Source organism: Phycomyces blakesleeanus (assembly GCF_001638985.1).
Source record: "Phycomyces blakesleeanus NRRL 1555(-) unplaced genomic scaffold PHYBLscaffold_2, whole genome shotgun sequence".
NCBI lineage: Eukaryota > Fungi > Mucoromycota > Mucoromycetes > Mucorales > Phycomycetaceae > Phycomyces > Phycomyces blakesleeanus.
In genome coordinates, this window is record NW_017265135.1 from 3634701 (window position 1) to 3653268 (window position 18568).

General features: G+C 39.5%; 5 protein-coding genes across 5 annotated transcripts in view; 3 read left to right on the plus strand and 2 right to left on the minus strand.

Annotated features, from left to right (window-relative positions):
• Window positions 1-695: 695 nt before the first annotated feature.
• On the plus strand, window positions 696-1637 carry PHYBLDRAFT_163254 (GATA-type zinc finger transcription factor; the record flags this gene model as incomplete). The annotated part of the gene is made up of 3 exons (XM_018434763.1): window positions 696-1126; window positions 1241-1332; window positions 1516-1637. The coding sequence occupies 3 exons, from the start codon at window positions 696-698 to the stop codon at window positions 1635-1637; spliced, it is 645 nt and encodes a 214-aa protein (XP_018298272.1).
• A 7318-nt stretch (window positions 1638-8955) lies between these two features.
• Window positions 8956-9864, minus strand: PHYBLDRAFT_121761 (hypothetical protein). The gene is made up of 2 exons (XM_018428827.1): window positions 9725-9864; window positions 8956-9546 (listed from the first exon to the last, which is right to left on the minus strand). Exons 1-2 carry the CDS (start codon window positions 9810-9812, stop codon window positions 9041-9043), a joined length of 594 nt encoding a protein of 197 aa, XP_018298273.1. The 5' UTR covers window positions 9813-9864; the 3' UTR covers window positions 8956-9040.
• Window positions 9865-10461: 597 nt separating this feature from the next.
• On the plus strand, window positions 10462-11647 carry PHYBLDRAFT_75840 (hypothetical protein). The gene is made up of 3 exons (XM_018443098.1): window positions 10462-10892; window positions 11036-11069; window positions 11159-11647. Exons 1-3 carry the CDS (start codon window positions 10782-10784, stop codon window positions 11611-11613), a joined length of 600 nt encoding a protein of 199 aa, XP_018298274.1. The 5' UTR covers window positions 10462-10781; the 3' UTR covers window positions 11614-11647.
• A 1861-nt stretch (window positions 11648-13508) lies between these two features.
• On the minus strand, window positions 13509-14553 carry PHYBLDRAFT_130522 (hypothetical protein). The gene is made up of 3 exons (XM_018429371.1): window positions 14475-14553; window positions 13641-14257; window positions 13509-13582 (listed from the first exon to the last, which is right to left on the minus strand). Exons 1-3 carry the CDS (start codon window positions 14482-14484, stop codon window positions 13577-13579), a joined length of 633 nt encoding a protein of 210 aa, XP_018298275.1. The 5' UTR covers window positions 14485-14553; the 3' UTR covers window positions 13509-13576.
• A 2895-nt stretch (window positions 14554-17448) lies between these two features.
• Window positions 17449-18568, plus strand: part of PHYBLDRAFT_179449 (hypothetical protein) — a 2783-nt gene continuing 1663 nt past the window's right edge. Inside the window, exons 1-3 of the mRNA XM_018438146.1 lie at window positions 17449-17888; window positions 18059-18173; window positions 18233-18333. Coding sequence (XP_018298276.1) covers window positions 17466-17888; window positions 18059-18173; window positions 18233-18333 — 639 coding nt within the window. The 5' untranslated portion in view covers window positions 17449-17465. The remainder of the gene's footprint in view (window positions 17889-18058; window positions 18174-18232; window positions 18334-18568) is intronic.

An 18568-nucleotide genomic window follows, 5' to 3' on the forward strand; every position in this document is an offset into this window, starting at 1 on the left:
AAGACTAAAAGTCTAAAAGACAATGGATAATATTGAAACTTATGATCTATCTTCAAGTCATTTGATCGAAATGTTTTATTAGAATTTAAAACAACTACAATAAATCCAAAGAAGAAGAGATTTGTAAAAAGGAGAACCCAGAATCTAATTAAATGAATTGCATGAATAAGCAAGAGAGTGAGAGAGCGAGTGAGAAGAAGAAGGTTTCTTGTTTTGTTAAAGAATAGCAGTAACAATTTTGAACCTCCTTTTTTGATTTCACTGATAAAATGAATTAAATTCTTGAATACGAAACAACAACACACATTTTAAATGGTCGTTTCTGGCAAGCATGGGAAAAAAATATCTCAAAAAGAAAGCACATAAAGTCAACTATAAGAACATGGGGTTTCAAAAAAACCAATAACCAAAAGAGAAAAGAAAAAAAGAAAAAGTATAAAAATACACAAAAAAAAGATCAAAGATTTTGCTATCAAGCACTTGTTCCTCTTTAATAAACCTCTATATTTCTTTCTTTCTTTTTTAAAAAAAGAAAAAAGAAAAGACAATGCAAAGTAAGAGAACCTCTTCCTTCTATCCTTCCTTACCCATATTCCACCAAATTTTAGCTTTGATCAAATCAAAGAAGAAGAAAAAGGAAATAACTTGTGTGGTTGTTAGATATCTGCTCTTCTTTCTGTGGCACTGCACTGACCATGTGTGACAAGGAGGAAATGAACTCTCCGGATCAGATGTCGATCATACCCGACTTCAATGGCTCAAGCTCTTGTAATTCCCAACAGACCATGTTTAATGTCGGAGGAAGCTACAGCTATCTGTCAAGCTACAGTCCAATTGATTACAACTACCCACCAGACACACCAGTCTCGGTTTCAAGCGTGCCCTGGTGGGCCAATGATCAAAGCTACTTTGAAAAGCAACAGCCACAAAGCCTCGGATATACACAAGAACAGCCGAAACCCTTTTCGAAAACGCCTTGTAATGAAACAGGAAAATCAAAAAAGAAGGGCAACGGGCGCATCAAAGATATCAAACGGAAATGTACAAACTGTGGTGCAAAAAACACCCCTTCGTGGCGCAGGGGATTAAATAACAGTAACCTTTTGTGCAATGCCTGTGGGCTTTAGTAAGTTTCATTTAATTTCTATTATTAATTTATTCTTTAAATTGTAAAATATTATATATGCATAGATTTTAACATATAAAATATTTTGTGTCTGTCTTTGTATAATTCTTGTAGTGAGCGTGTAAATGGAAAGAAGCGTAAGGTCATGCTTCAACCCGATGGCTCTATTAAAGTGGCTAGAGGAGAGGACTCTGAACATAGCAAATGTACGCGATGCTTAACTCAGGAGGCAAAACGTTGGTGCAAGATCGATGGCCAGATATTTTGTATGTCATCTTTATATACAAAGCTTACAGTTTTTTTTATTGTAAACATTTAGCTAGATAGCTAGTTAGCTAGCTAGCTAATTAATTAATTATTCGTCTCATTGATTCATTAACTTACTGTAGGTACTCGATGTGCTCCTCGCTCAAATGAATCCAAGGGTAGACTAAAGCCTACCTCTGTTGCAAGCATTGTCGAATCAACCAAGTCGGTTACACTTGGTCCAAGCTGGGAGAAGTCTCCCTAAAGAAGCACTTGCTTTTGTCTTGAATTTTTTTTTCTTGGTCCAATCAAATTATACATATCCACTGAGAACGAAATAAAGTAAAATTTTTTTTTGACAGGCGATTCAATGCTATCTCATTTTCTCCCTTTCTCCCTCTTATTTGTGTGTGTCTGTCAATCAGTCAGTCAGACTGTCAGTTAGGCTGCCTGTCCGCCTGTCCACCTGCCTGCCTGTCAGGTTGTCTGTTTGTCTGTTTGTCTGTTTGTCTTTTTGTCTGTCTGTTTTTAAGCCTGTCAAACCCTGTTGTTAATTTATATACATATATACGCATTAATTTATAATATAGTACTTTATAATATATATATATAGAAAAATAGAAACCCAAATTAGGCTGGACTACTATACGAATATCAATGATAAACGTTTTATTGAGTTGCAATACGTTTTTTTTCTTTATTTCAACTTCTTTACCTTTATTTTAGCTATTAAGGGAATAAATTCTTTAATGAATTAAAGAAAGAAAAAAAAACAGTATAATAAAATGACCTTGTGTGTATATATATTTTTTTACATAATAAAAAAAAGGTAAAGAGATCAAGCCAGTTTTTAAGGGTCCGCATTATCCAAAGACCAAGAAGGACGTGAAAAAAAAGACAGTGCAAGAAAATGGAGGCTCTCTTTCTTCTTCTACTGGTCTAACTTTCTCCGACTGTTGAGTACCCTGCCAGAACAAACACCCAGTTGACGAACCATATTCCTTTCTTCCTACTTTCCTTTCTTCCTTCATTTTATATACATTTTATATATCAAATATATTGACTTTACTTTACTTACTTAGATATACACTACACATTACATACACATTACTTACTACATACTACATACTTTGATAGATTAAGATATATAGATATATACATTTATACATACATTTATACATACATACATGCTACCCAACCACCCACAACCGTCAGCCGAACAAAGTAGCACAGGCTCCAAGCCACGGCCTAGTCTGCCGGTCTCAATACATCCAGACGATGCAAAAGATAAGGTCTTTACGGCTATTCTCAAAGCCCTTCTCAAACAAGGCAACAAACCAAGTTCACCAAAGGAACTCGCGAACGTTATTGTAAAATATAAATATGCCACTCTCGGGTAAGCAATACCACGAAAAATAAAACAAAAATTATCATCATATCATCATACCATCATACAATTCTATCCTAACCCCCCCCCCTGCCCACCTATATTATTGTTATTATTATTATTATTATTACTATCTGCCTCGATACTCACCAACATTACCGTGTCCCGCCTCGTCCCGCCTTTGTTTCGATTTCTTCCATACATACCCAAATTCATTCAACTTTCAGAGGTGCTACACCATTTGCGACCGTATCATCACGCATATCCCAACACTTCAAAAGAGCAGCAGAACACAATCCACCAAGGGCACCACTCTTGGCAAAACATGTCGACCAAAACCATTCACGCAAGATTAACTACTCGCTAGCAACAGACAGCCTAGCTTCTAAAGACACCCATGATTCCTCGTCTGGTTTATCTTCGGAGGATGAAGACAGACAAGAACCCCTGCAGACTAACCAGACCACAACCACAACCTCACAAACCACATCAAATAACCGTACACCTTCAATAACATCAGCAGCAGCAGCAGCAGTACCATCATCATCAGCACCGACACAAACATCAACAACACTATCAGCACTAGCAGCATCACAGACAGCACCAGCAACACCAAAAACATTAGCATCAACAACAGCAGGAACAGCACCAGCTGTATCTCCTCAATCTGTTTCCACACGCCACAAGCGCCGCACTCGGCAATCTCCGTCTGATACTGAGGATGCTGACGATGAAGCTGACGAAACCCACACACCAAAACGACCTTGTCATTCCGCCACAAACGCCAGTCAGGATCGAGATCAGGATCAGGATCAGGATCATAAAATGGATGAGGCAGAAACCAAAGCAGAAAAAGAAGACGAAGACGAAGAATCAAAAGAAACCGAATCAAAAGAACAATCGGACAGCGAGGCAGAGTACTCGGACTACTACGAAGAAATGCTAAGAGGAGACGAGACAATGGCAGATATTGAGGTTACTCGGGATCGCCGTCGATCTTCTGTACTTGCCCTTCGACGACCGAGCATGATTGCACGAGAAGCGTCCCCACGCCAAACTCGTAAGCAATCTGTCTCGTTTCACAACTGGCTCAACGAACATGATGCCTGGGCTCCATTTCAATTCGACGAAGAATTCAATAGCGTTTTCATGGCCGATCAAGCTCAACAAGACACCGACCTTCATCACCTAGCTGTCGATCCACCCGAGTCTGTGTCACCTTCTGAACTGGACAGCTACTTTGGTTCCAACAACAATAACAACAATAAGAATACCTTGTCAAAACAATCATCAACTAATAACAACAACAATACCTCACCAACTAATTCCACAATCTCTTTGACTAATGGGAAACATTCCAACCTAATCAACCATTTAAACTCTCACCATCCTACTAACGCTGCACGCACTCGAAAAAGCTTTTCTGTTACTAGAGAAAAACCATTGTTACAAAGAGCATTGATTGCCAGCACTAGAGCAGGCCAGCAAGATGACTCGACAGCAACAGCATTATCTGCAACATCAGCAGCATCAGCAGCGGCAGCGGCAACAGAAACAGCAACAGCAATAACAGCAGCTCATCGACGAAAGTCTTGGCCAGAGATCAAGCACAATGAGGCCACTAAAAATAACAACGACAATAAAAGTATCGAAATTCGAATTAAAAAAGAAGGTGAAAACGATAAACAAAGCAACGACGCCGATGACGACGCTGACGCTGACGCCGACGACGAAGACGATGAAGAGAAAGAACCGACTATGTATGAAGATATCAAACACAATTTTCGAATCAAAATCAAAACATTTGGAAATCTGCAGTGTTACGAACTCGATTCGCCAAACGACATCCCCGATACCAAAATTCTGCGCTTCATAACTTCATTAGATGGCGTGAGCGAGCATGTAGCTTTGCGCACACGCCATGCGGATGGGAAGATGCGTAATAACAGCAATGGAAACATCCACGGTAAATTAAGTCATGGCAGCAGTCATAGTGGAGGTGGAGGAAAAGTCAGTAGCAACAATAATGGATGTATGAATTATCAGTATTTGGATCAAGGTTATGTAAATGCTACCCAGCTTAGAAAAGCAGCCCGACCAGTACTGGGTAAAGGCACATTTGATGCAGTGGCAGAAGCAGAAGAGGGCCGTGTGGTGGTAGTTATCACTAAAGGGCCGCTAGAGTGTCGGGGTGCTTGGGTTCCACTCAGCCGAGCACGCGAATTGGTGGAAGAGTTTGAAATTGAAAGCTCGATGAGTCTGACTATGCTTCTGAGCGACAATCCTTTATCTATCGTCAAAGACGCTGTAAAGCGAGAAGCGCAGTCTTCCAAAACCGGTACATCAACAGCATCATTATCATCATTATCATCAGCAACATCAACAGCAACAGCAACAAACTCTATTCATTCTCCATCAAATTATACGACAGCGAGATCAATGGAACGTATAGCGGAAATCAAGAAGGAACAGGTAGAAATGTCTTCTCAGGAAATGTCAGATGATGATTTTGTACGGTTTGAAGAAGATGAAGAAGAAGAGGCAGCACAGGCAAAGGCAGAGATTGAAGCGCGGGTAAAAGCACAAGCTCAAGCACAGGCTCAAGCACAGGCTCAAGCTCAAGCACAGGCTCAGGCTCAGGCCCAAGCTCAGGCCCAAGCTCAAGCACAGGCTCAAGCACATGCACAGGCTCAGGCTCAAGCTCAAGCTCAAGCACAGGCTCAGGCTCAAGCTCAAGCCCAGGCCCATGCTCAAGCACAAGCACAAGCACGATTACGACAACAATCTACACAACCACACCAAGCCTTCAACTCCTCATCAGAATCACCCTCGGCGTCGACATCAGAAGATACCAAGGTTGTCTTACAGCCGACTCAATTGAAACCGGTTATGCCTGTGGGTCCTAATGGTCAACCTCTTTCAGCGGCTGACTTACTCAAATCCATGAATATACAAAGTCTCAACCTGTCTGCTTTACACCAAATGACAACTGCCATCCCAGGTTTAGCTCATCTCACGCCAACTTTTGATCTAGCTCGCTCATTGGCAGCCTATATGCAGACTATGCCCAAACCTTCCTCTGCCCCGTCGCTCGCATTTGATCTCAAATCAGCCCTCGCTCGATTTCCAGCTTTGGAGGCATTGATCAAGAAAGATACTTTGATGGCTGCCGCAAATGCTGCTGCTGCTGCTGCTAATGCCGCAAATGCTGCCGCTGCCGCTGCCGCCAACATCAACATTAACAATAACAGTAACAACAATAACAACAGCAACACTACTAATAACAATAGTAACAACAGCAACAGCAACAGCAACACCAAAGCCAACACCAACACCAACACCAATGTCAACTCAAACAATATTAATATTAACAATTCTTTGGGTGCGGCTGCTGTGACAGCTCCCGGCTCGGTTACTTCCGTGGCTCATCCAAACGGAATTTCGAATGTCAATAATGCAAACATCAACAATGGCATGATTCTGAACCCTGGACTGCCCTCGCATTCACCTGTTAGTACTCCAGGGTCCGGAACTTCTCGCGGCTTTCAGGAAATCGTTCGCACACTCACACCTACCAATCCTCCGATGTACATAACCCTTATTGAGAATGCAGTGGTGTGCGTGGCTGTCTTGACCAACCCTGATACTAATACCGAACACAGAATTATGCGTCGACTGGATAGTCAGTTTATCAACGGATCGGCACTCCTAACCGCTGGCGGAATCGAGACCGAGCGTGAAAGAAGCATGATTTTGAGCTTTGAAATAGACCGCAAGCGTGTTCCAAATAAAGATAGTGCATTGTATGGTACCTGGATTCCTCTGAGACGAGCTCAAGAACTTGCAGTAACATGCTCGATCCAGAACCGATTAGGTCCATTCTTATTACCCACGATTGAAACCCTGTTTCCAATGCCTTTACCACTTTCCATGGCGGCTATCTCCCGAAAACCCCGAGATGAAAGATTATCAAGGTTGGCTATGGCAGGCCTCAGATCACCTGGATCCCCTTCAGATCATCATCAACATCACCACCACCACCACCACCAATATCCTCCTCATCAACATCATCACAACTTACAGCATCATCATAATCTACAGCATCTTACTCAGCATTCAAACATTTCGAGCCATCAGCACCTTCATTCTTCACAACAATCGCATCAACCACATCAGCGTCAACCACATTATCAACAGCAACAACAACAGCAGCAGCAGCATCAATCTCAACAGCCACAACAGCCACAACAACAACAACTACCACAACAACAACAACAGCAGCAGCAATCGCAATCGCAACAGTTACAACAATCACAGCACCGACCGAACGATCATTTCATGTCTTTAGCACGCCCAACTCACAGACGGGCATCTTCAGCTCAGCTTCAGCAATTGATGCTCACTCCACCGAACAAGACCTTGAAAAGCAACTCTGACATGACTCTCAAGGCACCTTTGTTGGGATCATTCGATGACTCTGGAGGCTCAATTGTGATCGTTGACGGACGGTCCAAATCTCCACCGCCACTACCGGCAGTTAAAGAAGAAGGTACTGAGCAAGCTGCAGAATCTGACCAGGACACAGACACAGACATGGATGTAGAGGAAGTTCGAAAACGGATGAAGAAAATGAGGGATGCGGCAATGGATGCCATGGAAAATGGCTCTTCGATGGATTTAGAAGAACTACTGAGTCGAGCCAGTAGTCCTATTGTCCAGCCTTTCCGGACATTTCCAAGTCGACGAGCACTTCATTTACGTGCCCCACGCGATCCTACAAAACCCAGTCGACACAGCAAATCTCTGTCTTCCTCAGCTTCATCGTCTCTACCATCAGTAGTAGCTGGATCAGGATCAGCAATACCATCTGCTTCAGTTGCAGCATCATCGCCATCAGCACCAATATCACCAGTATCACCATCATCAGTATCATCGGCATCACAACAATTCCAATATCAATTACAAAGGCGGCGCAATGAAGATGGTGGTGGATTGGTGTACAGTAGTAATGGAAGAAGACGACCGGGTGCCTCTGGAGGCAAATGGTCTGGCGGTACAGGCGGAAAGATTATGCCATCTATGCTCAAGAAATCAGCGTCTTGGAGTGGAGCTCTTCTTCCGCGATTAAATAATGGTGGACAAAGCAACAATTTTAAGCGAGGTGGTAAGAAGGTGCGAAGACCCAGACCTGCGGAAGAGATTGTGGAGGAAGATGAGGAGGACGAGGAAGATAATGAAGGAGAAAGAGAAGACGAGGAAGAAGAAGAGGAAGTAGGAGGAAGAGTAGAACAAAGAAGCCGAGAAGTTGAAGACGAGGAAGAGGAGGAGGAAGAGGAGGAAGAAATTGCAAACTGCGTGGTCGAACATTGCTCTTTGGCTCAACCTCCTCCTACCCAGTCTGTTACTTCTACACCAACACCAGCACCTGAAGATGATGAAGACGAAGAAATCGACATTGGTGGAAGTGATCGAGATGATGATCTTCGTTAACTAACTTATTCTGACCTTTATTTCAATTATTACTATTAGTACTATTATTACTCATTTGACTTGATCTATTCATTCCATTTTCTTTTGTACCTTTGGCTTTTCATTTAACCTTATTGTTTCTTCCTTTTTTGTGTATATCAAATGCTATCATTCATCCCTTTCTATTTTTTTGAATTTGTACGTTGCACCTGCGTGCTTTCCATTTTTTTTTCTTATTATACTGTATAAGCACAATAGTAATTTATATACATATATGTATTCATATTTTTTATAGAGAGTATATAGCCTATATCAACACTGTATTTACCACACCTTCTTCTTCTTATCTTATTAAAACAAACCCGAAAAATTCATTCATAATTATATGTCTTGAACAAAATACTTTAATTTTTTTTAAAAGTATTGTAATTAAGTGTGTTAAATTGTATTAAATCGACTGCAGGTTAATTCAAGTTAAGCTACCTTGACAATTAGCTGCCAATGAAATCTTGCCAAATCAGTTCAGCCGACTTGTTTACTAGAAAACACTTCTTTCAGGGACTACACACGCACACAGAAATATAAATATATATATGAATCCCTTTTGCTAGAAAAAGAAAAGCAGAATGCAAGATACAATCCACAGCTTCGAGACCACCATATAGTTTTCTTTCAAGTTGGAAGCAAGAATAAAAGGAGATGTCGATGATTGTGATAATAATGGATATGTTGTAGCGGTTTTCTTTTTATTTTTTTATGTTTGTTATTGTTATTTTCTATTATTGTTATTATTAATCGTATTCTTGCTCTTACTATTTCTTTGCCTTAGCCTTCTTCTTCTCTTCCTCTTCCTCTCTCAACAATTCCTCCTCTGCACGCTTAGCGTCCCGTTCAAGATCCTTCTCCATTGCTTTTCGCTTCTTATCCTCTACCTCCTTGAGCTCTTTCATCTCAACAAGCATGGCCTTTTGTTTTTCATGCTCTAGCATCTGTGCAGCAGTAGAAAAGATGGTCTGGCCCCAGTTTTCTTTGTAGGTGTTCGCTTCGCCAACAACTTCCTGCAGCTCGGCCATAATGTCTTGTTCAGCTACACCAAAGTCGCGCCAGAGATCATCGCCAATGCTGCCGGTACGCATCAATTGTTGCAAAGCTGGCTTTTCTTGTTGGACCTGAACAAGTCGTCTGACGGCTTCCATAGCACGGCGTAACAGGGCTGCTTTCAAATGATGCTCAGGTACAGGAGTTTCGCAATTCAACAATTGAATGTATTGTTCTTTTTCGACATTTTCGGGAAACCAAGGCTCAATGGGCTGGAAATCTTATTGAAGATGAAAATATTTATAATAATAAGAACCAAGAAAGACAAACAGACAAACAAACAAAAAACAAAACAAAAACTATGGAAACCGATAATTTTACATGTACGCGTACGTCAAAAGAAAGAAAGAAAAAGAAAGATAATTAAAGGGAGATGGATGATGAGCATTGTTTCTTACTAGTGGCGCGGCGGTAAAGATAAGAGAAGCCGCTCATGGCAGCAATACAGCCGCCAAGGTAGATGGCTGGCAGAATAAGTGAATTCATTGTAAATGAGAAAGGAGTGAATATAGTAAGAAATAGACAAGCCAAAGCAGAGCAAAAGGGGTGTGCACTCTTTTTTTTCCAAAAAAAGCCAAGTCATTCTCAGCAAATTTTAAAGCCGCACACACACACGCACAGAGAGAGACACGACTACACATGCAGTGAAAAATATATAAATATAATTTGAATTCTCTTTTTTTCTTCTTCTTTGAACAAAAAATAGAGTATGGATAAGAATATACAAATATATAAAAGCAGGTATCTTTGTTTGATATAAAAAGTCATATCGCGCACGTTTAGAGATCTTCTACTTCTTCTGCTTTTTTGGTCACACAAGATTTCTTGATTTGGTTATGTAAAGACGTCAGCTACAGTATTATGAACTACCAGCTCTACATGTCTAAGATTGTGTATATTCAGTATGAACAATTAGCTTTAGTTTCTAAGTTTTAAAGACATAATCATTTAATGGGCCTCTCAATAATTTATTTACGTAGCATGGCTTGTGAGAATAACATCAAGCTAATTGCTAAGTGTAAATTGAAAGTCCAATAAGGTGAAGATTTATTTTACGAGAGAAACGACTCACATGCAATACAATACAATGATATGCTAATGCTTTTTACAACTCTAGAGAGTTTTTCTTTAGGCACACAAATTAAGGAAAATTATTGTTTGCTCAAAAGATAAAACTTTGCTTGTGCTAAAGGGAATCATAAACCTTAGTTCATCCAGATGTATAAACTCATATTTTACAAGTTAAATCTACCTACCTTTTTTCTTGTATACATTTTATTTTATTTCTTTCCCCTTTAACCAGCCAAGCAGTTTATAAAAATAATCACGTGACTTGGCACAAAGTATCAAGCCAGGGCGGATTTTGGGTTCTGAGAGATAAATGCAAGCCCAAAAAAAAAGAGAAAGTATTGGACGTGTAATACAAATTCAACTGCACTTCTTTTAATATTTGTCATGGTCGAGGAATCTCAGTTTATTCAAAATTATCTTGGTGCTCTTTCATCAAGGTCTGTCCGTTTTGGAGAGGACTTTAACCCTCGTGCTATCCTTCATTTAAGACTCAAGGTAATAAACAAGAAGAAGAATAAGAAGAATTAAAGCAATAAAGAAAGAGAAACAGATTGAAAAGCATTGTGCTTAAACCATTTACAATTAGAAAAATATATATTTAAAAACATAACAAAAATAAACTCATTTGTTCATTCTAGAGAAAACCTGATAATTCACCAAAGATTGAACCCGGTAAGGCCACATTACAATCCTTACTTCCTCTCTTCATTCCTTCATTTCTTCCATCTATTCTCATTATCTCACTCTTTCTAATTCCACAGAACCCAAGGTGGCCAAGACCACTGCAGACGAAACCCGTGAAGAAACCATACAAGTTACCATCAAGATTGTCAAGCCAGCTTCTCAATTTATCATTGCTCGACTATCACCTGATGACACCATTTCTACTCTCAAAAAGCGCATTTACCAGCAGCAAAGCGCGTATCCAGTTGGTCGACAGCGCCTCTTGATTCGTGGAAAAGTATTGGCTGACAACAAGAAGCTCAGCGACTACAATGTTGCTAATGAGACAATCATACATTTGATGTTATCCGCTGCACCAAAGGCTGTTGTGGAAGATGTACCTATAACTGGTCGCTTTGGTGTTTCTTTAGCTACTGAACAAGCAATTGATAGCCCTGACTTCTGGAGTGCATTGGAAGCCACAGTTGCGTCAAAAGTGTCTGCTCAAGATACACCACTGATTATGGATAAACTGAAGCGAGCCCTTGCTTAATTTTTTTTTAATTTAATCCTTTTCTTTCCTTCGTTCATTCATTGTGTGCATCTCTCTCTCCTTCTTTTCTCGTCATCATTATTACCCTTTGGATTGTTTGGTTTGTTATTATTTTTGTTGTTGCTGTTGCTATTATTTGAGTTATATATGTATACATGGTATTGAAAAAGAAAAAGAGGGATAAGAAAATACACGTGAAATATGGAATCTATCGCATAGAATATACATATGTGTAAAATAAATAAATAGAAAAGTAAAAGATGAAGGAAGATATACGGGGGTTGGATAAGGGGAGGGGGGAGCGGACTAAGGTATTTTAAGATCGATGTGAGAGGATGTCAGAGGGAATAGTAGGACTAGTAGGTGATTTGGAATTGAGGGCCATGGCCTGCAAGTCCTTGGTGATACTTGTTGATGTTGAAGCAGAACCAGTAGTAGATTGTCTGGATTTAAGGAGAAAGAGGACACGGTCACGACTGGATAGTGGTCCAGCTGTGTCTTCTGCAGAATGGATATTGGATTGATGATATTGTTGTTGTTCAGGATTACTGTGGCTGCTGTTAATGCTATTGCTACTGCTACTACTGATTGTTAACGGACGATGGCTGACCAAAACATTGGGCTCAACAGACCCAGCTGTCGACAGGCGTTTAGAGGCAAGATCCATAAATCCCAAAGAGGTAGGGCGAGCCATTGACTGTCGCTTCGATGCCATGCTTGAGGGTCTTTCTAACCGTTTGGCCTCCTCCAATGTCTTTCTTCTTTGTTCAGCTGCCTGTGATGCATGTCTTGGGCTCTCTTCACTCCGTCTTTCGAGCCTTGCAAAGCGCGAAGAATGATTGCCAGTTGCTGTTGACACAGGTCGTGATTTAGACCTCGTGGGGGAAGGCATTGATTCGATTGGCTTAGACCTTGATCCTAGTTCGGTAGTAGATGATCTTTGACTCAGCCTACTTGGTCTAGAAGGTGGTTTTGGTGCACTGCGTGGATTTTCAAACTGTTTGTACGCAGCAGGGATAGCGGGTGAAGGTGGAATTGGTGATGTCTGTAGAGGTAAAGGGCGTGATACACGAGCCTTTTCGATCGGAACCTTACGACGGCGTTCGTTTGGAGTACTGAGGGTAGGGACCGGAGGTACCGAAGATGCGGTGCTAGCGGTGGAACGTGCACTCTCAGAATATGACTCTGAGCGTCGCATCCAAGGATGATCGTCTTCTTCCCCTTCCTCTTCGTCGTCGTCGTGACTGTTATCATAATCTTTGGAATTGAATGAGCCGTGCACTTCTATAGATTTGAGGCGATTTGGAGTAAGGGATACCCGCATGGTGTTTCCAGAACGGATCAAGTCTTCAAAGTCAACTACAGGAATGTCTGGATCGTAAACCGATATGATTGTGGATCGAGACCTGGGTGGGATTCCTTCTACTCCAAGTAAAGGCCGAGGAGGATCCTCTTTTGTGAAAAGTTTAAAACTCTTTTTACTATTTAAACTAATGTTTGTGTGATTACTTAGTACTGAGGGTGGGCGTCGGGGAGGTATCCGGGGTGACAGCACTGGTGGGTCCTCTTCGTCATACACTAAAGGTTCAGCTGGCGACACATCGATTGGCGGTGTCATGGCTGTAACAATGAAAATGAAATATTAGACTTTTAATGTATATATTACATATTACATATATTAAAATTTATAATTTGTGCATATATTTATATATAAATAAATAAGTGAAAAGTACTCAAATCATAGATATGCACATTCTACAGAAATATGATCTTCTTACTGGATTGACGCATAGATATTCGGTGCATCATACTTGATGGTCTGGCCTGCGAGGAAGACGATGACAATGATGGGTGCGATGGATTGTATCCAAATGCAGTTGCCCGTTTCTAACGTATTATGAAACATACAAGCGCATATGAATATGTATTTGGTGTGTAGATGCGTTTAAATATATCAGGTCATTCAACTCTACACCGACTTGGTGGGTCAAGTAATTTGCATGTAAATTCGTATTGTATATTCTTACCTCTAAATGTTCGCGCAAGGCAAATCGATGAAATAATTCGCCTACTTGGCTATCATCCGATAAAGCCCAAAACACTTCCTTTACTCTAATATTATCCGTTGCCTGATTTTCGGCCATACGTCCAATTGTGGTTAATAGATACTCGGCTACATGTTCAATTATAGTCGTAAGATAGATCACCAAGATGGGGGAGATGATGTCGTCTTTGGGCTGAGAATTCGACTTTTCGTTTTCGTCTTCATCTTTATCGGCTAATGTGCAGTAATCTAAGCAGCTATAACGAACAAGAGGAATGATGCGGTCCATTGGGAAAGGACTATCGACGCCCAAGAGTCTCATTCGCTCATATGCTTCATAATCAATTGGTTCAGTTTCAGTAAATGTCTTGACTTCTAATTCGGCTTCCACAATCGCATTTTTTCCGAGAGAAGATGGTATAATAGAGAACAAGGCGAGCTTAATTCTGGATAGGTCGAGTGAAAGAGAAGTAGAGAGAAGTTGAAGAACAAGTTCGTCAATGAACTGGTTGATGGCCTGTAGTGCATCCGATGATACACGGTAAGGTCCAATCTCGGCTATAATGGCATGCGCAGCCCGGTGGCCCACATAACGATAATCTACCAAATTCATGAAACAAGCAGGGTTAGTTAGGTTGTATCGAAATACAACTTGTAACCAAATTTATTTTTAATTATTTTTTAGTTTTTGTTAGATCCCTACAACTTCTTGAATAATAAACATATATACATATACATATACATATAATAGATATATATATATATATATGTGTGTGTGTGTGTGGATAAGAAGAATAAGAAGAAAAGAATTGTTAACCTTTAGTCATGAAGGAATCTAGTTCTCAATAATTCAAAAAGGTATATGTTATGTGCGTGTATGCAGATATATAGGTTGGTGTACAAAATAATATTGAAAGAATGGCTTGAAGAAGCCTTCAGGAGAATCTATTAATAAAAAAAAATAAAAAAATAAAAGTAAGGAAAAAGGCAGAAGCAAAATGATTATGATTTACAAGCACTACACACACACATTCACACACTCACACGCACGCACACGCACACGCACACACACACATACACTGGCACACTGGCACACAGACGCACAAAAAGTATATGCCTGTTCTTTTGTACCTTATTTTTTTTATTTTCTTCTTATTTTTGGTTGGATGCCCGATACAGTGTTTCGCGTTTGAAAAATACACAAAAAAATTGGAATTTGAAATAAAATAAAAAATTGTACGACCAAGAAGAAGAAGAAGAAGAAAAAAAAAATTCAAAGTTGAATATAAAGAATTTCATGTTGATCAAAATTTTGCGTTTTAGCAGGGTATTTTTTCTTTTGATTGTTCAATAAAGTAATTCAAGTCCACAATAGATTGAGAATGGTAAATATTGACTTTTATCGTTTTGAATGATTAGCAAAGTGATAAAGTATGTAGCTATTGTACCTTTTGATGCAAATGTGGTATTATCTTTCGCATCATCCTGATTAATATCAACACACTCTATTACTAGCTTTTCTACAACCAGCACTTTTGTAGCTTGATTTTCACGCTTATTCATTGTGTCCAAATTTAAAGGAGCTATCTATTACTCTTGGCCTTCTTCTCTGATGCTTTATATGGAGTTTATCTCATTTCTTTGTATCCTTACCACCATCTTTGGGCAGTATGAATCTCAATGCAAAGTTCTTTTACTAGTCAGACTATTATCTGCCTCTATTTTGTTTTGTCGCTTGTAATCATTATATGTAGTATTTTTTTTGATTTTGCCTTTTTATCCGCCTTTCAAGTTCCTCTATGGAATATACATATTAGAGGCAGTTATACAAACCACTTTTAAACAATTAAAGCTTATGTTGCTATATAATGATACTGCAAATCAAAAAAAGGGCATTAAATTATTAATCTGATCCAATTGCACCCAAAAGAGATAGTAAGATCACCATCAATGCGATCAAATTTATGTTTTCATTTTTCGGGAAAATACCAGGTGATAGCCAGCATTAGATCAATGTGTTGTGCAATCTAGTCATCAGAACAATCTAACTGTATTCTCATTAAAAGATAATCAGGTACACTTCAAACCTCTAAACTATATTTTGTAGTTTCTGTCACATATGGTTGAGTAAGGCTGGGAAACAATAGCGACTTTACTGATTATGGGTTTTTTTCCGATGCAGAAGAGGAACACAAATAAGGTCGAGTGCCGTATTGTTTGACACCTTCTAATAGGGTTCAATTGGCCCTTTCAACAACTATTATTTTCTTAACACTATTGCATTTTCAAAAGACGATTGATAAAGTGCTCAGTGATCAAAATAGACGAATGATACATCTGTAGGAGTGGCCACCCCCTATTTTTAACTGTGCGAGTTTGTAGGAAATGACAACCTTCTTTATTTAATCATGATTTTGTGACATGATTAAATGATATTCGAATTTTATAAAACAAAACAAATAGACACGAAAAAAAAGGTAGCGTGAGAAACAATTGTTTACATTTACCATTTCAAACCTGCTTATATCCAAACCTCGTTTCAAGTATTAAAAGAGAAAGGGAATCCACAATATATATATCTATATATTTTTGAACAGATCCCAGGCAAAATCTTGTGCAGTTGGTCTAGATATATCAAATCGATAATTATAATAAAAATTGCACCAACATTTAAAAGATAAAAAAAAATCAGCACCTCTGATTGATCGAATTTTATCCGTTGTTTCTTGTATTGACGATTGAATAGATAATATAATATAATATACTTGCAGTAGTCATCTGGTCTTGCTTTTGATTATTTTATCAATACATATTCAAACTTCCCTTACTTTCATACTAATAGTAAAAGCAGTTATCAATTGTTCCAAGCACGTTTTTTAATGGCTAAGAACAAGCAAAAAAAATTAATTGGCTGAGCTGCTTTTCATTTGTCTAGACCAAGTAAAACAGTCGAACACTATAGGGGACATTATTAGAAACAAATAACACATTAAAAGATGCACTAGCACAAGTACTTTACGAGAAAAAGAAGAAGGGAAGGGGCGAGAAATATAAAAGTATGCTGAAACATTTCGATAATTGTGGATATCAGGATGTACTAACGCAAACCATAAAAAAAAATACCAAGCCTACAAACCGGGTTATAAAAACGGAATTCCAGTAACATTAATTCCCCAGTCTTTAAACCCTTCTCATGTAATAGACACAGTAACTTGTAAGTGTTATTAGACATTACTACAATATTTATACAGAGCACAAACTTTGTCGACAGTTCCAATTTGAAGAAAAGACAAGACGGGGCAAGAAGTGAACGAATTGGGCTTTGTGTTTAGATCAAAGAAAAAAAATAGGTAAAGACTTTGTCATTACTATGGCCGTGAATAAGACAAACTTGGTCAAAATAAATCACCAAGTCATTAACTGACTAGGACATATAAATATATTCATCTGTTCTATGTTGCCTTGTTCTGTCCAACCGACCGAATATTTATTAGTATAAATATTATTATGATCTTTATTAAGTTTAACTTCTTTATTTATTAAAGTCCGCTGGTAATTGCACAGCGTTTGGCCGAGAAGGGAAATTAGACCACAAAACAGTAAGTTACCTGATCAACCGCCCAATAAATCACAGACCCGTACTCTGATTGGACACCGCTCATTCAGGTTCCAAAAAAAAAGTGAGTCTGTGGCTGCATATGTGACTGCTTCTATTTTTTTTCCAATTTTCCAAGCATGTTTTTTACCTTTACGTTTCTGGTTTGAAGTCTTTTGCTTTCTCTTTATCCTTACTTCCAATTTGAAAACCATGGCTGAAGCACAACTCCCTCAGGTGAACGAGATGTTCGACACTGTCCTTATTCTGGACTTTGGATCCCAGTACTCCCACTTGATTACCCGTCGTGTCCGTGAGATGGGTGTCTACTGCGAGCTCTTGCCCTGCACCCAGAAGATGTCTGAACTTCACTTCAAGCCCAAGGGTATCATCTTGTCAGGCTCTCCTTACTCTGTCTACGATACCGATGCTCCCCGTGTTGACCCCGCTGTCTTTGAGTCGGGTGTCCCTATTCTCGGTATCTGCTACGGTCTCCAGGAAATGACCAACCATATGGGTGGCAAGGTTGAAGCCTGCGATCACCGTGAGTACGGCCACGCCATGCTTAATGTCATTAAGCACCCCAACTTCCCTCTTGCTGACAAGCTCTTCGAGGGTCTTGGTGACGAATTGAAGGTATATTCGATTAAAGTTTTTTATACCCTACCGAAAAACATAGTATTCTCGCAAGTGGGACAATTATGTTCAAGTTATATACTTATATGTGTATGTATATGTGTATGTGTTATCTAAAATACCCTTCTTGGTATATTTCTTGCATTGTCTGTGTATTTTAAAATATCTAGGTCTGGATGAGTCACGGCGATCAGGTCACACAAGCTGCTCCTGGCTTCTTGGTTATTTCCAAGACCAACACCGCTCCCTTTGCCGCAGTTGCTCACGAGTCAAAGCCTTTCTTCGGTACGCGTAATCTTCTGCATGTAGACGCAATGATTGTTCCTAATATCTCATTTTTATAGGTATCCAGTTCCACCCCGAAGTTACTCACACCGACGATGGCCAGGCTGTCTTGAAGAACTTTGTTGTTAACATTTGCCACGCCGATGCCTCATGGACTATGGTATGTGTGTACTACATAGATTTTTTTTGTTCCTACGTGCTACACAATGATTAGAGTTAAGGAGTTAGAGGAGGACAGTGGGGGGGGGGGGGGGTATATTTGAAAAAAATTCCAGAAATTAGTATTTTTTATATACTTCATATTTACTGACTTTTTTTTATTTTAAAAAAAATCTACACAGGATGCTTTTGTTGATAAGGAAATTGCCCGTATCAGAAAGATGTTGGCCCCCCCC

Coding starts and splice junctions, on each gene's coding strand:
- PHYBLDRAFT_121761 (XM_018428827.1), bottom strand. CDS start 9,812: ATGAATTCACTTATTCTGCCAGCCATCTACCTTGGCGGCTGTATTGCT. Junction 9,547..9,724: donor TCTTTACCGCCGCGCCACTA/GTAAGAAACAAT, acceptor ATCTTCAATAAG/ATTTCCAGCCCATTGAGCCT.
- PHYBLDRAFT_75840 (XM_018443098.1), top strand. CDS start 10,782: ATGGTCGAGGAATCTCAGTTTATTCAAAATTATCTTGGTGCTCTTTCA. Junction 10,893..11,035: donor TCCTTCATTTAAGACTCAAG/GTAATAAACAAG, acceptor TGTTCATTCTAG/AGAAAACCTGATAATTCACC. Junction 11,070..11,158: donor TTCACCAAAGATTGAACCCG/GTAAGGCCACAT, acceptor CTAATTCCACAG/AACCCAAGGTGGCCAAGACC.